Source organism: Syngnathus scovelli, chromosome 7 (genome assembly GCF_024217435.2).
Source record: "Syngnathus scovelli strain Florida chromosome 7, RoL_Ssco_1.2, whole genome shotgun sequence".
NCBI lineage: Eukaryota > Metazoa > Chordata > Actinopteri > Syngnathiformes > Syngnathidae > Syngnathus > Syngnathus scovelli.
In genome coordinates, this window is record NC_090853.1 from 218,451 (window position 1) to 238,148 (window position 19,698).

General features: G+C 56.7%; 4 protein-coding genes across 14 annotated transcripts; 2 read left to right on the forward strand and 2 right to left on the reverse strand.

Moving 5' to 3' along the window:
* The first annotated feature begins 18 nt into the window (after nucleotides 1-18).
* ints4 (integrator complex subunit 4) lies at nucleotides 19-13,721 on the forward strand. 5 transcript variants are annotated; one of them, XM_068651322.1, is made up of 26 exons: nucleotides 19-159; nucleotides 1,078-1,272; nucleotides 1,453-1,570; nucleotides 1,672-1,866; nucleotides 2,129-2,217; nucleotides 2,329-2,379; nucleotides 2,516-2,604; nucleotides 2,790-2,910; nucleotides 3,038-3,109; nucleotides 3,195-3,369; nucleotides 3,438-3,643; nucleotides 3,793-3,935; nucleotides 4,039-4,154; nucleotides 4,239-4,372; nucleotides 4,451-4,605; nucleotides 4,673-4,766; nucleotides 5,116-5,196; nucleotides 5,280-5,410; nucleotides 5,658-5,717; nucleotides 5,791-5,953; nucleotides 6,032-6,175; nucleotides 6,485-6,605; nucleotides 6,738-7,629; nucleotides 10,613-10,732; nucleotides 12,249-12,414; nucleotides 13,317-13,721. In XM_068651322.1, the coding sequence occupies exons 1-23, from the start codon at nucleotides 106-108 to the stop codon at nucleotides 6,926-6,928; spliced, it is 2,898 nt and encodes a 965-aa protein (XP_068507423.1). In that variant the 5' UTR covers nucleotides 19-105; the 3' UTR covers nucleotides 6,929-7,629; nucleotides 10,613-10,732; nucleotides 12,249-12,414; nucleotides 13,317-13,721. The 5 variants fall into 5 exon arrangements, with proteins under 5 accessions (XP_068507423.1, XP_049581927.1, XP_068507425.1 ...); XM_049725970.2 differs by having other exon boundaries at nucleotides 12,249-13,721; XM_068651324.1 differs by lacking the exon at nucleotides 12,249-12,414.
* On the reverse strand, nucleotides 7,969-10,663 carry zgc:101731 (SNARE_SNAP25N and SNARE_SNAP23C domain-containing protein). Of its 2 annotated transcripts, none has more exons than XM_049726052.2 (8): nucleotides 10,544-10,663; nucleotides 9,960-10,107; nucleotides 9,553-9,594; nucleotides 9,388-9,436; nucleotides 9,057-9,168; nucleotides 8,526-8,675; nucleotides 8,295-8,439; nucleotides 7,969-8,169 (listed from the first exon to the last, which is right to left on the reverse strand). In XM_049726052.2, the coding sequence occupies exons 2-8, from the start codon at nucleotides 10,029-10,031 to the stop codon at nucleotides 8,104-8,106; spliced, it is 636 nt and encodes a 211-aa protein (XP_049582009.1). In that variant the 5' UTR covers nucleotides 10,032-10,107; nucleotides 10,544-10,663; the 3' UTR covers nucleotides 7,969-8,103. The 2 variants fall into 2 exon arrangements, with proteins under 2 accessions (XP_049582009.1, XP_049582010.1); XM_049726053.2 differs by lacking the exon at nucleotides 10,544-10,663 and adding an exon at nucleotides 10,216-10,503.
* Nucleotides 10,957-14,227, reverse strand: LOC125972388 (calpain small subunit 1). Of its 2 annotated transcripts, none has more exons than XM_049726051.2 (11): nucleotides 14,059-14,227; nucleotides 13,464-13,513; nucleotides 13,337-13,373; nucleotides 12,582-12,674; nucleotides 12,041-12,098; nucleotides 11,803-11,867; nucleotides 11,653-11,721; nucleotides 11,493-11,571; nucleotides 11,309-11,425; nucleotides 11,176-11,234; nucleotides 10,957-11,111 (listed from the first exon to the last, which is right to left on the reverse strand). In XM_049726051.2, exons 2-11 carry the CDS (start codon nucleotides 13,508-13,510, stop codon nucleotides 11,085-11,087), a joined length of 651 nt encoding a protein of 216 aa, XP_049582008.1. In that variant the 5' UTR covers nucleotides 13,511-13,513; nucleotides 14,059-14,227; the 3' UTR covers nucleotides 10,957-11,084. The 2 variants fall into 2 exon arrangements, with proteins under 2 accessions (XP_049582008.1, XP_068507434.1); XM_068651333.1 differs by lacking the exon at nucleotides 14,059-14,227 and adding an exon at nucleotides 13,927-13,945.
* A 140-nt stretch (nucleotides 14,228-14,367) lies between these two features.
* zgc:162698 (Transmembrane protein 87A-like) lies at nucleotides 14,368-19,494 on the forward strand. Of its 5 annotated transcripts, XM_049726007.2 has the most exons (21): nucleotides 14,383-14,769; nucleotides 14,899-14,971; nucleotides 15,076-15,176; nucleotides 15,244-15,363; nucleotides 15,435-15,482; nucleotides 15,735-15,797; nucleotides 15,933-16,004; nucleotides 16,102-16,243; nucleotides 16,400-16,461; nucleotides 16,583-16,766; nucleotides 16,835-16,934; nucleotides 17,046-17,139; nucleotides 17,215-17,292; nucleotides 17,430-17,538; nucleotides 17,799-17,857; nucleotides 17,935-18,038; nucleotides 18,102-18,175; nucleotides 18,256-18,320; nucleotides 18,636-18,688; nucleotides 18,822-18,852; nucleotides 19,047-19,251. In XM_049726007.2, exons 1-21 carry the CDS (start codon nucleotides 14,632-14,634, stop codon nucleotides 19,086-19,088), a joined length of 1,812 nt encoding a protein of 603 aa, XP_049581964.1. In that variant the 5' UTR covers nucleotides 14,383-14,631; the 3' UTR covers nucleotides 19,089-19,251. The 5 variants fall into 5 exon arrangements, 4 of the variants coding, with proteins under 4 accessions (XP_068507428.1, XP_068507429.1, XP_049581964.1 ...); XR_007482790.2 differs by lacking the exon at nucleotides 19,047-19,251 and having other exon boundaries at nucleotides 14,368-14,769; nucleotides 18,102-18,159; nucleotides 18,822-18,853; XM_068651327.1 differs by lacking the exon at nucleotides 18,822-18,852 and having other exon boundaries at nucleotides 14,370-14,769; nucleotides 19,047-19,494.
* Nucleotides 19,495-19,698: the final 204 nt, after the last annotated feature.

The following is a 19,698-nucleotide window of genomic DNA, read 5'->3' on the forward strand; positions in this document are numbered from 1 at the left end:
GTCGCTGTGGATGATTAACAATCGCGTTTTAAATGACTTGCCGTACCTACGGAAGGCGCGGTGGGACAAGCGCGTGCGCTGCTAAGCGCTACTCCTTTTGTCGACATGGCGGCGCATTTAAAAAAGCGAGTTTATGAGGAATTCTCCAGAGTCGTACAGGTAAGACTCGCTCGCTCGCTCGCTCGCTCGCACCCGCGCTGGGGCGATTGCTAGACGAACGTTTGGGCGCGAGCCGACAAGTAAATTGACGACTGCGACGCGGCTGCTCAACAGCTAAGTTAGTTATGGCTAACCGGCCGACGTTGCTAGTGTTAGCGCCTCCGTTCCCCCGACGAAAAGAAACATTGAAAGTAGAGAACAAAAGCCGGGTCGTGTGCACTGTGCTTCCGTCAAAGTCGAACTAAACAAACGAAGCTGACCCAAAAAAAATCAATCAATCAATAAGGATGACAGACACACACACACACACACCCGCATCCATTCCACTTTTCTACGTCATGAGAATATCAACAAATACGGGAAGGTCCCCTCTCGGCAGGGGTGATATTCCTACATGTGATGAGATCTTTCCGAGACAATTCCACAGTTAGTTCGAATCATCACGTCCGAATAGGAAGAAGCTATGATTCTTGAAAAGCGTTCAAAATGCGTTTTCGTGCAAAGTCAGAAGCGGAAAAGTTACGTTCATTTCCAAAAAGTCGTCACCCAAAATCACCTTGTGTCGCGCTCTGAAAAGATCCAATTGATGGCCTCAATATGTTGGATCTTATGCACTTGAATCTTTCTCTCCGTGAGTCGTCATGAAGCTGTAAGAAGATGTCTATAAAATGCCCCAAATTTGGCGCCTTCCTGAGGGCTTGACGTGGGGACAGAGATTTTCCGAAAGGTTGCTTCGTTCTCTATTATCGAGGGAGTAAGATCCATGATGTCGGAGCGATTGTTGTGATATTTTCAGAGTTCGGCCGGCTTAGGTATTGGCAAAATTACACCAAATTTGAAGACCATGTTTTGAGTTGCGAGCGTGCTCGGGGAACGAGATCAAGCGGCCTGACGTTTGGCGCGTCGCCATCGCCGCAGGTTCCTGCCGAAGAAGTTGCGTCCAAGAAGCTTCGTCTGTGCAAGCCCAGCAAGTCGGCGGCTCTCCACGTGGATCTGTGCAAGGCCGCCAACGCCACCGACGCTTTGCACTTCCTGCTGCACTTTGCCCGCAAGCCCGTGGAGGCCGAGAGCGTCGAGGGTGTCGTCAGGATCCTCCTGGAGCACTACTACAAGGTACCGCTGACCAGGCGAGGTGCCAGGCAGAGAAAAAGCAAAAGCCATCAACCGGTCGGCTGCCCGCCTGCCTGCCTGCCTGCCTGCCTGCCTGCCTGCCTGCCTGCGCAACGAATGGCCACGTGTGCGAGCGAGCGAGCGAGCGCTCTCACTTTCCCTTTGGATTGTTTGCGGGTGCAGGAAACGGATAACTCGGTGCGACTGAAGATCGCGTCCCTGCTGGGCGTCCTGTCCACAACTCCGGGCTTCAGTCCCGACTGCATCGTGGAGGATGTCGTGGCAGCCGTGGCCAACGAGAGTGAGCCGGCCGGGGCTGGGGCCGGCGGGCGGGCGCCATCTTCTCTGCCGTCCGTCCTCACCTCCCCCCAAATCGTCGTCTGTTGTATGCCTGCCTGCCAGAGTCCCATCAGGTCCTGGCGCAGCTTCTGGACAGCCTTCTGACGGCAGGCGCTCAGCTTGCGGAGAACCCGGCGGTGGCGCGGCGGCTGCTGGAGGTGGCCCGCCAGCATCTGTCGGACGCCTCCTTCGGAGTGAGGATCAAATGTCTGCAGCTGCTGGGACGTGTGGGCGTTGCGGACGGCGAGGCCCCCGCAGGTGGGCTTTCTTCGGCTTGCTGTCGCAAAATGAGGAGAACTTGGTCCGATGGCTATCCAAAGGAATTTTCAGTTGCCAAAACAGATAGTCTTTGAAAAATGCATTTCATAGTCAAGCAATAGCCATTTGAACACCGATGGTGGAGCAACGCGCGTAGACGGACAGACTGAGCGTTTTGCCACGCTGGGGCAGCATAGCACCTCGCTCTTGTGGAACAAAACAATGGCTCTTCCGTGATTGAAAAAGTGCTTTGTTTGTTCAGGCGCGGCCCGGGACGACGCGCCCGCCGTCATCAGCGACTTCTTTGCCGATCAGGACCCCAGAGTGCGCACAGCGGCCCTAAAAGCAATGGTAGCGGCCGCTAGGCGTGGTGTGGTGTGGCGTGGCGTGATGTGGCGTGGCGTGGCGTGGCCGCGCCGCGCCACGCGTCTCTTGACTCTTGACTTGCGTGTCTTCTTCTAGCTGCAGCTGCATGAAAGAGGCACCAAGATTCAGCAGGTGATTTACGAGCAGGTGAGACCCATTTTTGGAAAAGGCTTTCACGCAGAAGGCAGGCAAGACAGCCGTTTCGATGGGAATGAAAAAGCAAAGCTTGTCGCCCCTTCCGAACTCGGGGGCGGCAAAAGCGCTGATGCGGGCGTGCGTGCAGGCGTGCCGGCTGCTGGCGGACGACTACGAGCAGGTTCGCTCGGCCGCCGTCGGAATGGTTTGGGTGCTGAGCGTCTTGTATCCCGAGAGGTGGGTGCCTACGCCGTCTTCTTTTCATTTCTCGCCATTCATGAAGACTTGACGCGTGCGCATTGGCTGCCGTGCGGCCGGCGTCCATCCACCTCGGTCGGAGCTGTCTGGCTTAAAATGACAAAGCAGCGGAGCGTTTTGCTTTGCTTTGCTTTGCGGCCTGAGATCTTTCTGCCTTCCCTCAGCATCGTGCCCATCCCGTCGTCCAACGAGGAGGTTCGGCTGGTGGACGACGCCTTCGGGAAGATCAGTCACATGGTCAGCGACGGCTCGTGGATGGTGCGCGTGCAGGCCGCCAAAACGCTGGTGAGACGCGTCCGCCGCCACCGACTGCTGCGCTCTTTGCGTCCGCCTCCGACTGCTGCGCTCTTTGCGTCCGCCTCCGACGGCTGCGCTCTTTGCGTCCTCCTCACGTGGGTTTGTCGCGTTCCAGGGTTCCATGTCGCAGGTGAGTCCTCACTTCCTGGAGCAGACGCTGGACAAGAAGCTGATGTCCGATCTGAGGGTGAGTCACCGTGTTTTGCCGGCTCAAATCGGGCTGAGTGACTTTGAGCCGGCCTTCTCCTTCCACTGCTCTCGCACCTTCTCAGAGGAAGCGCACGGCCCACGAGCGCGCCAAGGAGCTCTTTGCTTCGGGTGAGTTCTCGTCCGGCAGGAAGTGGGCCGACGACGCCCCCAAGGAGAAAGTGGACACCAACACGGTCAACCTGATCGCCTCGGGAGCCTGCGGAGCCTTCGTCCACGGCCTGGAGGACGAGATGTTTGGTACGTGGCGGCGGCGCGCTTTGTCCCCGGCGGTCACCTCGAATGTGCGCGCACGCACGCTTTTGCAGAGGTACGCATCGCGGCGGTGGAGGCTCTGTGCCGGCTGGCCCGCTCGTCGGCCGGCTTCGCCGAGAAGTGTCTGGACTTCCTGGTGGACATGTTCAACGACGAGATCGAGGAGGTGCGGCTGCAGTCCATCCACGTGCTCCGAGAAATCTCCACGCACATCACGCTCCGGGAGGACCAGCTGGACACGGTGCTGGCTGTTCTGGAGGTACGTCAAACGTGCCGAGCGAGTGAGCTAAAAGATGCTAGTCTGTTGTATTTGAAATGCGTGTCTGTCCGTCCGTCTATTATTGTTGGGGAAAAAAAGTCCAAGCCCCAAAAGGCATTTTTCTTTTCTTTCGTCGCTCGCTCGCTCAGGACTCGTCTCGCGACATCCGAGAAGCTCTGCACGAGCTGCTGTGCTACACCAACGTGTCCACCAAGGAGTGCGTCCAGCTGGCCCTGCTGGAGCTGCTCAAGAACCTCAACAAGTATCCCGCCGACCGTAACTCAGTCTGGAAGTGAGTTCCCCAGGCGGGCGCAAGCGGCTGTCTCTCTTTCCCTCCCTCCTTCCGTGCGTGCGTGCGTGCGTGTCGCTCGTAACGCTCATCTCGCTCACCAAAGGTGTCTCAAGTTTATGGGGGCGCGCCACCCCATGCTGGTCTTGCCGCTGGTCCCGGAACTCCTCAGCACGCACCCTTACTTTGACACACCGGAGCCCGACATGGACGACCCGGCCTGTATCCTCCCTCCCTCCCTCCCTCCCCGACGCGGCCTCTGTCCATCCAGCTGGTCGGGTTGTTTGTTCTTGACGGCGACGTCAGACATCGCCGTCCTGGTCTTGGTCTTCAACGCGGCCAAGTCGTGTCCCACCATGCCGGCGCTCTTCTCCGACCACACCTTTAGACACTACGCCTACCTGAGGGACAGCCTGTCGCACCTGGTGCCGCCTCTGCGGGTCAGAATTGCGCACGGGCGCCGCCTTTTCCTCTCCTCTCCTGGCCGGGCCCGTGACGCGCCGCTTTGCCGCTTTCAGCTGCCGGGCAGGAAGCAGCTCCACGCTTTGGACTCTGCCGACTGTCAAGGCGTGGAGTCGGCGCGGCTCTTTCTGCAGCAAAGTCTGGAGCGGGTGAGCACCATCCAGAACCTGGAAGCGCCCGGAGCTCAGGACCTGCTCGTCTTCACCATACGGTACTTGTGAGGTTGCGACCTGCCGTGGGAGCAGATTGTTGACTTTCTTGACGTTCTTGTGTGCCAGTGACTTGGAGAGGCTGGGTCAGCTGCAGACAGAACTCGCCGGAGCGGCCGACTTCTGCGCCACCTACCTACGCTGCCAGCTTCTCCTCATCAAGGTCACCCAGCGTCAAATACCGGACGGAGCCACGGCTCCGTCGCCGCGGCGACGGCTCCGTCGCCACGGGCACGGCTCCGTCGCCACGGGCACGGCTCCGTCGCCACGTGTCCAATTCCCGTTGCGACAGTCGTGCAACTTTTTGGTGTCTTTTTGGCGAGCGAGCAAGGAGATCGCTTCGGCTCGGACGACGGGAGCAACATTGCGGCCTCCGTGCTGAAAAATGCCCGCTTTTGCCCACATTTGCCCCCCGATTCACCTTGTTGGACGTGTTGCCTTTTATTCCTTGATTTGGTTTTGCCGTTCAAAGGGCCCGCCCAGCAGTGTTGCGTTGTGTTGTGTGCCTTCAGGCTCTGCAGGAGAAACTGTGCAAGATGCCGGTGGCTCTCTGCTGGAGGCAGAGCGGCACGGCCGTGGCGGCTGCCCAGCAGGTCGCTAAATAGACGCCAGCCCTTGATGCGCCAGCCGGCTGCTCATGCCCACGTGTGTGTGTGTTTGCGTGCGCGCGTTGCAGGTCTTGGAGGAGACCTACAAGCTGGAGTTCATGTACAGCGGTCTGGAGAGCCGACAGGTGGCCGTCATCCATCACGTGCGGCTCCAGGCCAAAGCGCTGCAGCTTGTTCTCAGCGCGCGCGCCGCACCCGGGTCAGTCGCACGCCGTCCGTCGGTGCGCGCGTTGGTCTCGTCGCAGCTCGGGCTTCCCCAAATATTGTGTCCAAAATTCCATCCTTGGGAAATATACCCTTGGAGATTTTTGCTCAAATGATACTCGCCATGTAGTTTCAGTTAGTTTTCTGAGCAGTTTGCTTGTGACTTTGTTCTCAAAGTAGTTTGTTCCATTTGACTTTGCGCTATTTGGTAGCCCCTCTCACCGGCGCTTTGCCGTCTGCAGGCAGGATGCTCTCGCCAGTGCCTGTGAAAAGTTCCTGCAGGAGCTGGACTCCTTCCACAGGTGAGTTCTGCCTCATGCCGGCGCCGGAGTGAGTGAGCGAGCGAGTGAGTGAACGAGCGCCCCCCCCCCGCAGGCTGTTTGCGGCCGAGCTCCCTCACCTGCAAGACAGCTTTGCGGACAAGCTGGCGGAGGCCACGCCGCCGCGCCCGTCGTCCCGCAAACCGGCCGAGCTGCTCCGCATCCTGGAGACCTCGCTGAGGCAGAGCGCCCTGCTGCCGCTCTGCCTCCCGCCTCAGGTGCCTGCCTCCGGCCGGCCGGCCGGCCGCCTTCTCTACTGCGGATGGCGGAACGGGACAGAGTGTTCCTTTGCGCAGATCCACCGAGCCACGGCCAACATCATCGAGCCCACGGGAGAGTCGGACAACCCGCTCAAGTTCACGTCGGGCCTGGTGGTGGCGCTGGACGTCGACGCCACTCTGGAGCACGTCCGCGACCCGCACAACTCGGTCAAAGTGGAGGTGAAACAAAAGGCGCCGGCGTGCCGCTTCCACTCGCTGATTTGATGGCTTGGCTCGAACCCTTGCCCTTCCGGCAAAGGCGACCGCGAACCGAAGCGCTCGAGTCAAAGCAAATGCCACGGGTCCAATATGACCGCACGGAAAAGGAGAACGCTGTCATTGGCTATATGAACCGGTTAATGCCGAGGGCACGCCGAAGCTTTCCGGAGCGCGCACGGCGCCCTCGAAGCCGCTCACTGGCGCCCTCGAAGCCGCTCACTGGCGCCCTCGAAGCCGCTCACTCACTCGCTCGCTCACGTCTCCACTCAGGTCCTTTATCCCGACGGCCAGAGTCACGTGATCCACCCCAAACCGGGAGACTTCCGCCAGCCGGGACCGCACCGCCACAGGCTCATCACGCAGGTCTACCTATCGCACGGCGCCTGGACAGGTAAGGTGGCCGACAATCCTGCGCGACGGATCTCTTGCGCGGGAAAGATCCAAAACACCCTCCGCAAATTGCCAATCTGAAAAGAACGTGCATTGAGATTTGACAAACATTTTCATTTGCCGTCTGTTTCAGAGCCTTCTCAGGTGGAGGTGCGTCTGCTGCTGGCCTACAGCTCCTCGTCGTCGTCCTCAGCGAGCGACTCCAAGCTGGCGTGGAGCGACAGCGTGGACGGCCTCCCGCCGGCGGAGGGCGCCGTCGAAGGAACCATCGCCTTCAGCAAGCCCGTCAAAGTCTTCATCATGCCCAAGCCTGCCAGACGCTAATGCTAACGCGAACGCTAGCAAAGTCACAATGTGAAAATATGTGCTCGGATGAGTGGCAGCTTTCATCAGCAGCAACTCGTATGGATGTGGGTGTGAAGCAACAGCTATTTGAGCCCCGACGTACATGGACAAACCGTCACAAGTGGACCGATAGGATTTGCAAATCTTTTTCTTCTTCACAGAAAGGCTTGCTTATAGGTGCTATTCTTGCACTTTTTTAACATTTGTTCCGACAGAAAAATTAAAAAAAAATGGCCATTTTTAATGTGCGCGCCAGTTATTCATGGTGATCAAGATTCTTCTTCGGGGAACCACTCAAAATAGCAGCGAACTGAGCGGTCCCTTCCTGTTTTGCGCGTGCAGGATGAGATGGACCAGGAGTGCCTCCTGGTGGCCACGAATGAAACAGCAGAAAGCGCCACAAACAACTGCAATCGCGATGCGTAAATCGTAGATTTGGTTCGATTCTATTGAAATGTCGCGCAATGTTTTTATTAAGTTTCTCGAATGGATGAACGTAATTCAATTTGCATGATTTGCGGCTTTTGTAGTATATTTCTTCCGCTGCCGTTTCCGCACGGTCCCATTTCACAAACGGACAAGTACAAGTTGCCGCGGCGCAAAAGCTGCAACAACAACAGCAACAACGACAACAGCGCGGCGGACTTTTCCCGACCCGCAGTGGCAACTGGCAATTTCTGGTAGGTTTACCGTGACGACGTTAGCCTGGTCGATTCCAGTCTCGATTTGTTGTGTCCACTTAGTTACGCGTCATTTCGGTGCGTGTCCATCCGTGAGCGTACATGGCAGTCATTTGAAGAGCGTTGGGAAGATGTCAGGCGGCACAGGCGAATGATAAGCTTAGAAATGTTTTCCGCAATGTGAATGTCATTTGAAAATGTGGTTCAAATTCCGACGGGATGGTGAAAATGATGTTGCTGTGTCGAGTTGCCCACAAGCAAGCGGTGCATGTCAGGCATAATGTTGGCCGCAATTTCTGCCTCGCCGCCGCCGCCGCCGCCACACACGCTAAACATGCATGGAGTCTCGGTGCGCTTTATTGGACACTTGTGGTTGGTGAAGGAGACAACGTTGTCAACGGCCGGCGCTCCGTCGTCTTTGCCGAACGTTGAACGTCCCGCCCGCCCGCCCGCCGCGACGTCGTCGTCGTCGTCTCATCTTTTCATGAGGTTGTTGGCTTTCTGGTTGGCCGTGTCGATGCGCGTCACGTTCACAACGGCCTGCACAGAGGTCAACGCCAAATTGGGTCATCATCTTCCTCAAACGGTGCGTTTGACTTGTTTCCCTACGCATAATTGTGACGGACGGCCCATCAAATGGTGCGTCGTCGGCCGGCGCCGCCCACCTTTGTCCGCACGCGCTCGATCTGCACGTTCTGCGAGTCGATCTCGCTGCCCATGTCCAGCGCCATGCACCTCAGGTTGCCCACGATGCTGCCCACGTGCGTCAGGTTGTCGTTCATCTCGTCCTCGCGGGCGTCCTGCGTCACCCTGATTGGGAGGGAAGGAGAGAGAGGAGGCCGTTTGGTCGTCGCTGCCGCCGCCGCCGCCTCCGCCGCTCGAGCAAAAACGCTTACCTTCGGATGTATCCTCCGCTCATAATCATCTGCTCGCGCTCGTCCACCACTCGGGACGACGGCTGACCCGACACCACCCCGTCCGCTCCCGAGTTGCCGCCGCCCCCCCAAACCGCCTTGTAGGCGGCGCTTTCCTCCAAGGCCTTGAGTCTGACGGGCACAGAGAACGGGACGGGAGCATCTCGTTAGCGACAGCCAGATGGGACCGAGTCGAATAGCAGAACAAGCCGTGGCTACGGACGGAAGATCTCGAGCGTCAAAGCTAAAAGAGCTGGCGCCTTTGCCCCAAGCACAACTTTGGCCATGGTGGAGCTCCTCGCCTCGCCTCGCCTCGCCCCATCTTTGAATGTGTACTTTGAATTTCCAAAGTACCAATTGAAGGCACATTAACGCAAGAGCCACTCAGACTCGGACACTCATCGGCAAATGCTGCGGCTGCGGTGGCCTGAAGGACATTTTCTGCGGCGCCTCTGGCCACGAGATTGTTGGGCTAATGGACACTGGCTGGCTGGCTGGCTGGCTCGCACGTACTTGTCACAAGCGCACAGACCGCAACATTTGGCCAAGTCGGTCAGGTTTTTCTCGGCTTCCTTCATGTCCGAGTCGATCTGATCCAAACCTTCTTCGATACGCTCCAGCTGCTCTGACGGCAGGAAAAGAAAAAAAGAGACTCACCCAGGAGAAAATGGCTCTCGAGCAGCTCGCTCCTACTTCCCCGAGCTCGCTTTGGTGCCAAATAGGATGGACGGACGGATGGACGGACGGACGGGCAAATGGATAGAAGGACGGCGGGAGCTGAGTGCCAAGGCTTCGCCCAGATTCAAGCTGCATTGCGCGCTCTTTGCTCTCACCCAACCTTTACCTCCTTGTTCATCCAACATGACCAATGCTCGGATGCCGGCGTCTTTGCTCTAGTGAGACAAATGCGCACACACACACACACACACACACACACACACACACACCGGCGATGTGTTTGGTTCCGATGCAAAAAAGGGCAGACGTGCGTGTGTGTGTGTGCATGTACCTCCTCCACCAGCTGCATCATCCTGCGTGTGCTCTCCAGTGACTGCAACACACACACAGGATGCATGAAAAAAATGTGCAAGGAAGGATGCTGATGTTTGCACCAAGACCATAAGAATGAGTGAGGACCTTTGTGCGCTTGTGTCATTGTTTGTGCTAGTCCACATTGGTGTATGTCATCCGCGGCCGCTGCGCCTTTGCAGCGCATGTCTACATAGCAACCAGGTGAGCCAGGTGGAGAGCCAGCCCCGCCCTACCAAGCCGCCAGCCAGCCCCGCCTGCCCCCTTCACGGCTTTGGGAGCGCGCACACATTTGTGTACATCTCGACACGCATGACCAGGTGGTCCGACTTTGACGCGCGCGTGCGAGACGTCATCAAGAACACACGTTTGATTGGTCGGCCTCACCTCATCTGTCACCTGATTGGCTCTCCTTTGTAGCTCCTCCTGCCCACTCGCGGCGGATGGCTCAGACGCCATGCGTGCGTGCGTGCGTGCGTGCGTGTGTTCAGCGGCAGGTGCTGAGATTAGCACAAAGCATCAGGCGCTTTTTCATCTGCAGAGCACAATGACATCATCGCTACACACACGTCAACATATGTTGACAAGCACACACAACACAACGACACACTCTTTACATGTCAGCACCTGGACACAAACTTACATAGTAATTCTTTTCTTTAAGAGTATGACCAAAAGCCAAATGAATGAAAAGTAAAGAAGAAAGCGAAAAAATTGCAATGAAAACGTTGAATGGAGCCTTCCAATCTTGTTTCCTCTGCACTTTTGGCCGACCGATCCCAACGCAAGTCTCGTCGGCGCTCTCGAGTCGTCACCGAGAGCGAGTAGCGGTGCGAGCGCTCTTTTGGACACGTCCAATTTTCATTTCTTTGTTTGGGCCGCCAACTAGCGGCGAGGGAGGCGCCCTCGCCCTTTCCGTACGCGCGGCTTCTCAGCGCATCTCTGCGCACGAAAGGGAGCACAAGTCTTACCTGTCACCGGTTCATTGTGAAAATGAAGCGCAAAGCTCTTTGTGACGCTCTCTTGTCCTCTCTCCCCAGGACCCGCCCATCCGCTAGCCACAACTCCGCCTCCCGTGACAACCTAAGGAGCGTCAATCATCGGCGGCCGGCGATGCGGTCGCCGCTAATGACTGTCCGAGGAACTAAGTAAGGACACCGGTGAGGAACGATGATCGTCATCTCGTCATATGTGTGCTAACAACTCGCACAAGTATGGACTTTGAGGAACAAGACTGGAAAGTAACCAGGAAAAGAAAAAAGGATTGGGTCCAGAATGTGAGCTGAAGAAGCCAAGACAACCATCAAAAAAGGCGCTCATGACTCAACAACATGACTCACAGTGCTACGCCCACACACACACACACACATACGATGGTCAGGCGTGGTTTGAGATGTTTTTATTTTCATGTGTTGTGGCAGCAGCAGGAAGTGGACATGGCAGCTGGGCCTTTTCTCCTCACTTGCTTTTGTTGCCTTTTGGTCCCTTTGGCGTGACGACAGCGTCCGAGCTTCACGAGTACATGGTCAGCTGAAGCCACTGTGGAGGGGGGGAAGACATCAGACCTTTGTGCGCTCGCGGAGGTGTTTGCAAAAGTTCTCACCTCTTTGATGTCCAGGTTAATTGAGCCATTGTTTCCCTTATCCAGAGTCTTGAAGGCTCCTGCACGCACACGGGCGGAATAAGCAAGCTGTGGGGGGGGGGTGCGTGTGCGTGTGCTTTCGTGCGCGACTCACTGCACATGGCGTCCAGTCGCACCAGGCAGCCCACAAAGTTGTCAAAGTCCATGTCGCCGTGCTCGTCGCTATAGCGACGGCTGATCATCTTGTACAGCTCGTCGTTGAGAGGGAAGCCTGCGCGCGGCGCCACGCACAGGGTGTGAGCGAGCTGGTGCTAGCCGCTAGCGGCGCTCCTACGCACCTGCCGCCTTGAAGGCGTGCGAGAGCTCTTTGCTACAGATGACTCCCGACTTGTCCTTGTCGTGAGACACGTAGATGTTCTGACAAAAGACAAAAGGCGGCGTCGGTGGCCAGCCGGCTCGCTCCTTCCTCTCCAGTTTGGGCCCGAGTGAGCGACTCACCTGCCATTTCTTGATGTTGTTCCACATGTATTTGAACTCGTGGAAGCCCAGCTTGCCCGTGCTGTCGCTCTGCGAGCGTTAAAGACTAATGCGACGCCGACAAGTCACCACGCACCCTAACCCTAACCCCACCCAAAAAAAAAAGGATACATCCATGACGGCCACCATGCTGCGGCACGACTCGATGCTGAAGCCATCCGTCTTCAAATTGCCATCTGACACAAAACATCAGCACGTGGCCCTTAGCAGAGCCGCCCCCGCAAATGAACGCCGCGACCTGACTAGCGTAGCACGGAGCGTTTCGCTCGGCGTCGGCTTCTCCGTAGAGTCAAACGTTAACGTGTCCGCGTGCTCGTTAGCTTCAAACGCTCGCGTGTGTTTGACTCACGCTTGGTGAGAACTTGGTTGAGAATGTGCATCAGCTCTTTGGGGTTCACCTCCATGTCCTGAAAGAAAGAAACAAATACGCACGCACGCACGCACACACACAGAATTACAAACCAACATTGTTTGTTATCTTTCCTGCGCCAGCAACAACTGCCATTGGGCTGAGTTGTTGTCGCTTGTCCTGACTGATTTTGCCCAATCTTTTTCAGTGCGCCCCCTGGTGGATAAAGTCGGCAAGACAGGTTCCCTCGCTCTCGGTCGCGCCAGAGCCAAAAGCAGACAAACCGGCAGAACGTGACGGCGGGCGGGGCGGGGCAGTGCAGGGCGTCGTCCGCCACGTGACAGACAACCGACTGGCGACAACTCGACACCAAAGTACGTCGAACGACGCCAATGGTGATATCATCTATCCGCCAAACAAATGAAAAATGTTGCCGCTGCCGGGCGGCCGACTGACTGACCGACCGACCGACCGGCGCTAGGCGGCGGCCGCCCTTGCAGCCGCCCGGCTTTCGGAGCGGCAAGCTGCGCCGGTGACTCACATCTCCCGCCAGCTTCTTGAAGGCTCGGCGAAACGCTTTCTCCTCATCGTTTTCGTGGGCCTCCTCGAACGCCAGAGGTCTGCGAGGCGGGGGCTGCAAGGCGAGCACAGAGGAGTCGCTGTTAGGCTGCACAAAAGCGCTAGCGAGTGTGCGCGCGCGCGGCCTTGGCGAAAGATCCCACGTCTTTCCCATCTGGAGAGACGGCAGCTTCATTGGTGGCTTGAGCGCGCCTGCATTTTAAAACATCCCATCTCTGACCGACCGACCGACCGACCAATCATCGTTCCTCCTCCTTTTCTTAAAATGGCTTTCATCCGGTCCAGAAAAAGGACGCCGACGACGGCACTTTAAAGACCGCTTTAAATAGCTTGCTTGGGGTGACCTTTCACGCATCCGACTGTGTAATACTGTTTGTTGTATCATGTTGTATGTCTTGGATATTGCGTGAATAAACCCAAACTCAAAGAACAGGCCGCAACGCAACTCCGGGAGGTTGAAGTGCCTTTTCCATTTCGGAACGTGGCCTTCATTCCCACACGACCGATTGAAGACGTCGTCTTTGTGGCCACCCGTTTTCTAGCAATGCTGGAATTGCTCAACGCATCTTGGCGGCATTTTTGAGCGACGGGGGTCGGTCGGTCGGGGTGGGGGGAAGAGAAAGGCAGTGTTTGCAATTTGAATTCAACTCCAAAATAAAACAAAGGCATAGAGAGTGAAACGAAATCCATTTTGCAGACGCACTCAGACGCACTTACTGGAGCCGACGGGACAAAGATGGCCGGATCGATGTTGCTGCGGGAACCGAGAGAAGAAGGCGGGCGGCTGTTAGCCTAACTTTCAGCACAATGGCGGCTAACTGGACCGGTTGGACGGGATTCTCACCTGACCACATTCAGAATGCCGCCGATGAAGTGCTTGGCGAAATTCATTTTCTGAAAAAAAAATACAGCACAAACATCATCTTGATTGTTTCCATGAGGAATATGCAGCTGGTTGGATCAAATTCCACCAATTTGACGATCTCAGTTGTTAACATGCCGCCGCCGCCACATTGTGGTTATTGTGGCCGCTTTGAGCAGATGATGTTTTACATTTCGTTGTACGAGTGAGACCATGACAATAAAGATCTATTCTATTCTATTCATCGCTGTTTAGGACCAAGATTTGGACAGCTTTGCATTCAACAATGTCTGACAACCATCGAGCCATGATCAAAACATGACGAAGAGGGCCCCGGATAAAACCAACGCCACCCCAGATAGACGCCCCTGCTTATCCCTCAACTCCAATGACGTCATGAGCTGTTGACATTGCATGCACATGAATTAAAAGCATTCGTCTTCACTTGACTGGAACTTTCCACAGGTGGAGACGGAAAGAAGACGCTCGGCCACGGTGTCGAGTTCCACTCTGGTCGCACGCGTGACGGGAAAACAAAAGTGGCGCGGGTGTGTGCGCCTTCCTGTGTGTTGCTTACAGAGTTGGTTGCAGGCGAGCAGCAGCAGGCAGGTACGCACGCAGGCAAAACGTCCAAAGTGCGTCGAAAAAAAACAAGCGAGTACTCAAGGAGCTACCCAAGTTCCTTTCCGGTGCATCAGCAACACGCCCGAGCCAGCCAGCCAGCCCGCCCACAGGCGCACGGAATGAGGTGCGGCCGCTCGGTCCCCAGGTCCTAGCGCACATGCCGTACCGTCAGGATCCTGCCTGCCGGTCCAACCCGAGAAAACAACAGGGCGCGCGCGCGCGCGCACGCACGCACGCATACAGCTGTGACGTTCCGACTCTTGTCGCTCGCCCTCTCGCGGCTGCAATGCTCAACTACAACAACACTGCATTGGCCTATTGGGCACAAATGTAAAAGTCATCCAAACTTTGTATTTGTGTGCTCTTTGTAGTATATTAGATTCAATGTAGATTCATTAGTGGTAGCGTTATACGGATGTTTGAAGTTCTTAAATCAAGATTTAATGTTTGCTGACGTTTACGGAAGCAGGAAGTGGCGGGCTCCAACTTGAAGCATTCGGAACGACTTTTCGAGCTCGCTGCTGTGATGGCGACCACGGCAAGTCCTGAGCGGACCCGGTCGGCGCTGCGGAGCAGAACGCTCCTTCTGCTGCTGCTGTCCGTCTTCCAGCGACCGAGTTGCGTGGTGTCGGAACCGGGAAAATGGATCGTGAACGTTGACAGCGTAAGTTTGCTGTTGACGTCTATGACGAAGCCGACGCCGACGCATTCGCTGCGATGGACATTGAGCATGTTTTGACGCTCGCTTTACGTCAAGTTCAACTTTCTTTCCTTCCATGTTTTTGCCCACCAGGACACTTTGAGGAAGCACAACCTCTTCGTTTATTCTAAAACTCTTTTCAACAACAGTGTCATCCATCTCAAATGTGCGTGCGCCCGCTCGCGCGCGCGCGCGCACTCACTTCACGTCGCAACATGGTCGGTCCATATGATTTGACATTTGGTGTGTTTGTGCGTGCGTGCGTGCCAGTGGCGGAGTGGCGCTGCGACGCATCTTCTTCCCCTGTGCACTTGAACGTGTCGTGGTACCTGAGGAGCTCTCACTGCTACGATGAAGTCTTCGGCTTGGACGTAAGACGCGTTCACGTTGCATGTTTGGGTCGTGTGCGCGCTGGAGTGACGTGTCCCGGTGGTCCAGACGGCGAGAGCTGAAAGGTTCTTCAGGTTCCCCGAGGTGAATCCGGGAGGAAGAAGTGATTTCTATGTCTTCCATCAGTACCCGCTCATCTCCTGCCAGCAACGCGTGGACCCCAACATAGTGAGACTGGCAAAGTGTGCACGAGCGTGTACGAGCGTTTGGTCTAAGTGATGTCTTTTTTGCCCTTCCAGTTTGGTCTGGAGGCCTTTGACGTGAAAACTCCACTGAGTGAATTGCAGGTGAGAAAAGAAAAAGTCAAGGAGCACACCACAGCTCCACGTGACAGCCATCGTGGGTCTGGTCTGTAAGCTCATTTTTAGTCCAATGACGCCCAAATCTGCTGGAGGTCGTTCTTCCTCGGGCACGCCGGTTTCTTAAAAAGCCTGCAAGCTTTAAAGGTCAAAGTTGTAATCACACGATAAGGTTGTAACTTTCTGCCATGGAGCGATCGTGGCCGTAGCCCGCCTCTGACGGACGCTCAACATTTTCAGCCGATGACAGACAAGTCCCCGGGCAGGAGGCGCCGAGAGGCGGCGGAGCTTCCCAAAACAAAGGTGAGAATGTTGTCATTGTGTGTTTGATTGCGCCAAATGTCCTGCCTCCCTGTCCGTCCTGCCGCCTTATCGCCATTTCTTGCCGTGACCTACTTGGCTGATTTGCACTTCCCGTTCCTTGTCGCTGCCCTCCAGCCGGCCGCCGGAGAAGCGGACGGGAACGCCACGAAGGCGGCGACTTCTGCAGCAGACGGTGGTCGCGCACAGGTCCGCTTGATGTTTTCCCTCATCCTCAAGCCACCCCGATATGATCTGATAGCAGGCACCTTGTGAGCTCACGTGGTGGCGATTTGGATGTTGCCAGGCTGCTGCCGCCGCCGCCGCACACCCTCACTTTGACGCAGTGGCCCAGAGCTGGGCGGACGCCCCGTACATGTTCCTGCTCAGCATCCAGGAGATCAAAGAACGGAACCTGGCTCCCGCCCCGACCCCCTGGAGCTTGCAGCGTCAGTACAGGCTTGTTTCACCTTAATGTGGCCGCTCCGCAACAATGCTCAAAGTCAGTGGGGCGGGACTGGCGGGGCAGGGCTGGGCGAGGCTGGCGGGGCGGGGCGGCCCTCTGACTGGCAAACGGAAAGAATGAGTTGTGCGTTTGTCCACAGTTCAAGTGAGCATGCGAGGACCTCACGACTACATGTCGGCGTCGGAATGGCCGCTCTTGCTGGTAAGATCGGCGCCGCTGTGGGAATTTGTCCGCCTCGATCCGCTCTGGCTGTTTGCACAAGCCACCGGATGTGCTTCTTGTGCGCTGCAGTTCTCCTCCCTCCCTCCCTCCCTCCCGTCAGTTCTACATGCTGATGTGCGTGCTGTACGTGCTGCTGGCGCTCTTGTGGCTGGTCCTGTCGGCGTGCTACTGGAGGGACCTGCTGAGGATCCAGTTCTGGATCGGAGGCGTCATCTTCCTGGGAATGCTGGAGAAAGCCGTTTACTACGGCGAGTTCCAGAGCATCCGATACGACGGCTTGCCCGGTAAGGGCGGCACCGCCGAGGCCCGGAAACCCGCTCGTCTTCTGACAAACGCCTCCTAAACCTTTCAGTGCGCGGGGCAGCAGTGTTGGCCGAGGTCCTGTCGGCCGTCAAGCGGACGCTGGCCCGCGTCTTGGTCATCATCGCCAGCCTGGGATACGGCATTGTCAAGTGAGCAAGCAAGCGAGCGCGAGCAAGCAAGCAAGCGAGCGCGAGCGAGCTGGTCCCGACGGCGACCTGGCTCACCCGCTGCGCTGCGCTGCGCTGCGCTGTGTCCGTCAGGCCCAGGCTGGGCGCCTCGCTTCACCGCGTGGCGGCCGTCGCTCTGCTCTACCTGACCTTCTCGGCGGCGGAGGGCATCCTACGAGTCAACGCCGTAAGCCAGCCACGCAGGGAGGGCCGCTTGGCCGTGGCCGAGCTGTCGCCTCCTAACTCTGGCGTCTCCCTTCAGGATCGGGGCGACAACGCCGGTAGCATTCTTCTGTGCGACGTGGTGCTGGCCTTCACCGACTCCTGCGTCATCTGGTGGATATCCTTTGCCGCCTCCGAGGCCGCTCGGATTTGATCGGAAAAAGCGCGTCGACCGACAAATGGAGTCAAAGAAATAGCGCGGCGGCCCAGTCGTACTCTCGTCGGTCGGCCTTTGCCTTGACCGCCTGTCGGCACATCTTTGCGAGTCTGGCCCAGACCACCAAGCTGCTCCGACTCCGCCGCAACACGGTCAAGCTTTCGCTCTACCGACACTTCACCAACACGCTCATCTTTGCCATCATTGGTAAATCATGTGTGCACTGCAGTTGGGTGTGTGCGTGCGTGCGTGCGTGCGTGCGTGCGTACGTGTCTGGATGTTATTGGGTCATTTTTTGCAAGTCTGTGTTTTGTGCTGGGGAGAAAATTGTGTGCACAAATGTCATCGTGAGTAAGTGTGTGTGTGTGTGTGTGTATGGAGAGCGCAGTTTTGTGTGTCGTGTACTTTGAAGGCGTGCGTCGGACGGACGCGGCTGTGCTTTCAGCGTTTGTCTTTGCGATTTGCAGCATCAGTCATTTTCATCGTTTGGACCACAAAGACCTTCAAGATGGCCAAATGTGTGTCTGTAAGTGCAGCACGCTCTCGAGCGGATGTGCGCCCGTGACAAAGCAATCACGCTTGCCTTCCTGCCTGCCTGCGTAGGACTGGCGTGAGCTTTGGATCGATGACGCTTTCTGGCGCTTCCTGTTCTCCGCCATCCTCTTGGTCATCATGTTCCTGTGGCGACCGTCGGCCAACAACCAGAGGTGAGGCCAGATGAGATGAGGTGAGGGCTGACTGACGCTGATCTCTGCACGCGTGTGTTGCAGGTACGCATTCCGCCCTCTGGTGGATGACGAGGAAGACGACGAGGAGGAGGAGCTCATGGTGAACGAAGCTTTTGGTCAGAGCGCTTTTCTTTGGTCTTGCGAAAAAGAGAGCACGAGATGTAAAGCGACTATGTTGGTTTCTGCGCCTGCGCAGAGGGCATGAAGATGAGAGGCGTGAAGAGCGACAGCAACGGTGCGGCCAGAGCCAACAAAGTGGTGGTGAGTCAAGTCAATGTTTGCCCGCTGTGCCGGCCCCCCCTCGCTTGGCCATCCCTAGCTTGGTTGGCCCTTTGCTCTCAAACAGCCTTCAATCAAATGCTACGCAATGCCATTGTCCTAGCTGTTTTTCCACCTTCACACTCAAACTTCCTGCAGCGGCACCGTAAGATGGCCGACGGGCCGGCCGGCCGGCCGGCCGGCGGCGCCTTAGCTCCAGCTTTTGAAACTTGCTTTTTTTTTTTTTATGCTATCCATTGCAGTGGTTAGTTTGAAAATGTTTTGTGGGGCCTCACGGGCTGCCTTTTGCACATGCAGGATGAAGATCTGAAATGGGTGGAGGAGAACATCCCCTCATCCATGGCTGACGCGTAAGTGTGTGCGACGTTTTGAGAGACGCACCACGACGCGCACGCCTCACGTTTTGCCTTCCCTCCTTCCTTCCTTCCTTCCTTCCTTCCTTCCTTCCTTCCTTCCTTCCTTCCCTCCTTCCCTCCTTAACAGCGCCCTGCCGCCCCTGCTCGACTCGGACGAGGTGAGTGCGAAAAACGCACAAGTGTTGGCCTTTCTGCGTAAATTGGGGCTCTTCCATAAAGTGCGTCTGGAACGAGAGCAAGTTGTGGGAGGATGCTGGAGTTAGCAAAGGATCAGGAACGTTGATGATTTGCAGAAACGTCCCGAGCAAAATGTCAGGAAGGTTGACGTCCGACTTGTGCTTGTGTGCGGCAGGAAAGCAAGAGCACCCAGTTGGAGATGTCCAAGATGGAGTGAGGGCAAGGGACGCTGCGGGGGAGACCACTTTCTGGCCTCCGTGGGACAAGCGCTCGCTCGCTCGGCTGGGCTGGGCTGGGCTGGGCTGGGCTCGGTGCGGCTGCTCGATGGGCGTTTTTCCAACGTCCATTGTGGCTCTCTCACATTTGCGTGTCATTACGTATATGGTGTCCACCTCGTGTTGGCTGTCGCCACGGCACCGCACTGCATCGCACCACACGACACAGCGTTTGGACTGGTGGGAGCCATTTCTCTTGGCAAGCGCTGGTGATTTCTTTTCTTGGCACTTTTGTGCAATGGACCGACGGGCGAGCGGTACAAAGAACGTCCTCCGGCATGTTCCAAAAGCCAACGTTACGTTTTAGGAAAGCTGCTTTTTTGTACACCATTAAAAAGTCCTGACATACTTTGCGTCAAGCGCCGGTGCATCATGACTTTGTGTCGGCTTAGTTCACGGCTCCACGCTTCTTTGGGAAGGAGATCTTCCGACCCAGCAGGTCGCTGAGGAGGAGGAGCAGCAGCCCGGACGCCGAGGTGAGATGCCGAGCCAGCGTGACGATGACATTTTTGTCCTCATTTCTGCCATTGACGTTCCACAGTGGCTGCTCAA